The following is a 3,272-nucleotide window of genomic DNA, read 5'->3' as shown; positions in this document are numbered from 1 at the left end:
TTTGATGTGAAATAATATAGGTCTAATCTGAGCTTATTATGGAGTAAAATCGATGGAAAAAATGGCAATGTAGAAGAAGACGACTTTTGATTAGCTTGAAGCTCTCAAAACTTAAAAGTGGAATATATTCAAGCTAAATTCCTTTGTTTGATTATAAAGATAGCCAGACGCTAAGACTTTGTGATCTAGTGACACCCGGTTGCACTCCACTACCATATGAGAGGTTGTAGGTCCGAGTATCAGTAGAGGCAATATTGACTCTTATGAACAGATACTGCATTATAACAAAGTCAGTAGTACTAAAAAAATCAATGGTCCATGTAATAATGATTCGTCGATATATCATGTTGGTTATATGTATCGTTTTGTCTTAGCTATATTATCATCCTGTTGATAGCATGACTAAATTTCTAGGTCGATTATTTATTGAGTTAGATATGAGACTATGATAATTCCCCAACAGTAATTATGAGTATACACAAAAATTAGTTTTATCCAACAACTCAAATAATAATAATGTCAAGTGGTTATGGAGACGGGTTGGTTAGGTCACGGCTAAATTAAAGATGAGATAATAATGGTTAGGTATGGTAGAAGATGGAATGGTACCACTACAGACGTACACATGCTAGTTTCTTCACGCATTTTATATTTTATATATTTTTTAAAATGTTGTCATTGCACCATATATAGTAATAATATTTAAATTATTAATTAAATTCGAAACATTTTATTTTAATAAAAATATATCACATCATGTCCTATTATTGTGAAATTTTATATATTTTAATTAATTAAGGGTGCTTTTAATGTAATGGGAAGAGATACTTAAATAGGTTACCCACCTCTCTTTCTCTTCTTTTCTTCTCATCCTCTCGCTGCTTATCCATTGCCTCCCCTCAACCCCCCCCCCACCCCCCACATGCACCCACCCCAATTATCCCCCATTTGCAGAAAAGAATCTAAATTTTAGAAAATTAATAATTTACAGAAAAGTAACCACCGGAAATTATTAATTAGAAAAAAAAAAAAGAGGCTGGAAAAGTTGAAGACCTTGAAAAAATTCCTTACATCACACAGCATACTAGTTATCAACACATACTCATCAGCATGGTTGCCTAATTAGATAAGGACGAAAATTGGAAATTTTAATTTTTTTTTAATACTACTAATTCTATTACAATGCAGTATCTGTTCATAACTACTTTCTCAATCTAACGAAACACAAGAGTCAGTATTGTCCCCACTGAGGCAATAAAAGAAATGGTTTGATGCCACTGGACCACAAGGTCCTTGGCTAATATTTAATTATATATAAATGTAATTTGAAGTGATATATGAAAATGGTTTGTATTAATTCGCTGTAGATGGGTGATATATGAAACTTGAAGAATAATGCAACAAAAATGATGGATGTTGGTTGTTTAGGTACGATGATAATGTTGTAATTAAATTAAAAATTACTGCTATTCATTAAAAGTCTGGTCATTTTACAGATGGAGATCGAGAATCATCGGAAAGATTGTAGATTAATACGTACAGCTCTCTGATCTTTCTCACTTCTCTCTTGCCATTTCTTGTATCTTATATCTTAATTGACAATATAATAAAATCAGAAAGGACCTCAAAATTAAAAGAAAAAAGAAAAGAAAAAAGGTATGTAGTATATTATGGATCAGTTCATCATCGTCTCCAAGTTTCTGTAATCCAAAAGGGTGTTCTTTCTTAACCCTAGAAAATCGTAGCCTGCGATGCTGGTTATGGCGTTTGCGTTGGTGCTGCAGCTACAGTCTTTACTGTTCTGTATTCCCAAACTGCATGCAAAACATACGGCGGTGTTGTTAACGTTGACTAGGCTCCCCGGAGTCAACGCTAATGGCGGTTGTTGTTGGTTTGGATGGTAAGGGGGGCTGATTTTGAGCTCCAGGTTTAAGTCCGGGCAGCGTTCATCATCATCACGTACCGGGCTTGTGGATTCTTGTTTTACTGTCGTTGTCGTTGTCGTTGGAAGAGAATCTTGACGGATCATCATCATCTTCTTCTCGTCGACAACGTTAACGTCGTCTTCTTTCGCGGGACCAAAAGAAATGGTTGTCACTTTTTCCTTGGGATCGTCGACGGGGCGGTGAGTTGTCGGATCAATTCCCCGGCTCAGCAGTTTCCTTCTTATGTGGGTATTCCAGTAATTCTTTATCTCATTATCTGTTCTTCCCGGTAATCTTCCGGCTATAAGAGACCACCTATATATATATATTAAAACAAATTAAAACAAAAACATACATACATAATTCAAGACAAGAAATTTAATTAGTACTGCTATTTTACTCACTTGTTGCCTAGGAGGCTGTGAAGTTTGATAATAAGCTCATCTTCTTCCTCGGTGAAGTTTCCGCGCTTGAGGTCAGGGCGCAAGTAGTTGATCCACCGGAGACGGCAGCTCTTGCCGCAGCGGAGGAGTCCGGCGGCTTTGGGGAGGGAGCGCCAGCAACCTTCGCCGTGGGCTCTGATGTAAGCTATAAGGCGTTCGTCTTCTTCTTTAGTCCAAGCGCCCTTGTTGGTGTGAGCTTTCTCACAGCAAGGAGACCTTCCCATAATCGACCACTGCAGACACGTACTAGGATAGCTACTTGTTTTCTTCAATCTTCGTTTGAGCTGAGGTTTCTTTATTTTCTTTCTATTTCTGTGTTTGTTTCGAGGGTTGAGTACTGTATGTTAGTAGTAGATGGAGTAGAAGTATTGGGGGTAGGGTGGAAATAGAAGTTGCGATCTTGGTGTAAATTAAATGAGAACATACATCAAGGCTGGACTACTTTTCAAGACTTGAAGTGGGGTTTTATAAGCTTTTGACTCTGTACACATACATACAGATACAGAGAGATGGGGTGGGATTGGGGTAGATGGAGGAGTTGGGGGTGGGGCAGTCATCCTAATTGCTTCTAGATGCGAGTTGGTGAGACAGGTTTGAGTGAGTGGCTGGTGGATTCTTTATTTGCTTTTTATAATAATATTATTAATTATACACACAAATATATATATATATATATATAGATCGAATCATACCCATCATCTAATTTATCTGCTTTCATATATACATCCAAGTCACTACATCTATCATAGTTTTTAAATGAACCCAACATTTCCAAATAATAGGCCTGTAAGTACACTATTAATACACCAAGCACCTTGTGTTCAGATGACAGACTCAATGGTAAGGAATTTTTAAAATTATTAAATCCAGTAAAAATGGGTTTTATCATTTTACGTTATTTTGA

The 3,272-nt window shown here is 36.6% G+C and overlaps 1 protein-coding gene across 1 annotated transcript; it reads right to left on the bottom strand.

The window, feature by feature from the left end:
• Positions 1 to 1,442: 1,442 nt before the first annotated feature.
• On the bottom strand, positions 1,443 to 2,832 carry LOC116028301 (myb-related protein 308-like). The gene is made up of 2 exons (XM_031269960.1): positions 2,330 to 2,832; positions 1,443 to 2,240 (listed from the first exon to the last, which is right to left on the bottom strand). The coding sequence occupies exons 1-2, from the start codon at positions 2,590 to 2,592 to the stop codon at positions 1,676 to 1,678; spliced, it is 828 nt and encodes a 275-aa protein (XP_031125820.1). The 5' UTR covers positions 2,593 to 2,832; the 3' UTR covers positions 1,443 to 1,675.
• Positions 2,833 to 3,272: the final 440 nt, after the last annotated feature.

The sequence above is a fragment of the Ipomoea triloba genome, chromosome 9 (genome assembly GCF_003576645.1).
Source record: "Ipomoea triloba cultivar NCNSP0323 chromosome 9, ASM357664v1".
NCBI classification, from domain to species: Eukaryota; Viridiplantae; Streptophyta; class Magnoliopsida; order Solanales; family Convolvulaceae; genus Ipomoea; species Ipomoea triloba.
This window is presented reverse-complemented; position numbering and strand designations above follow the sequence as displayed.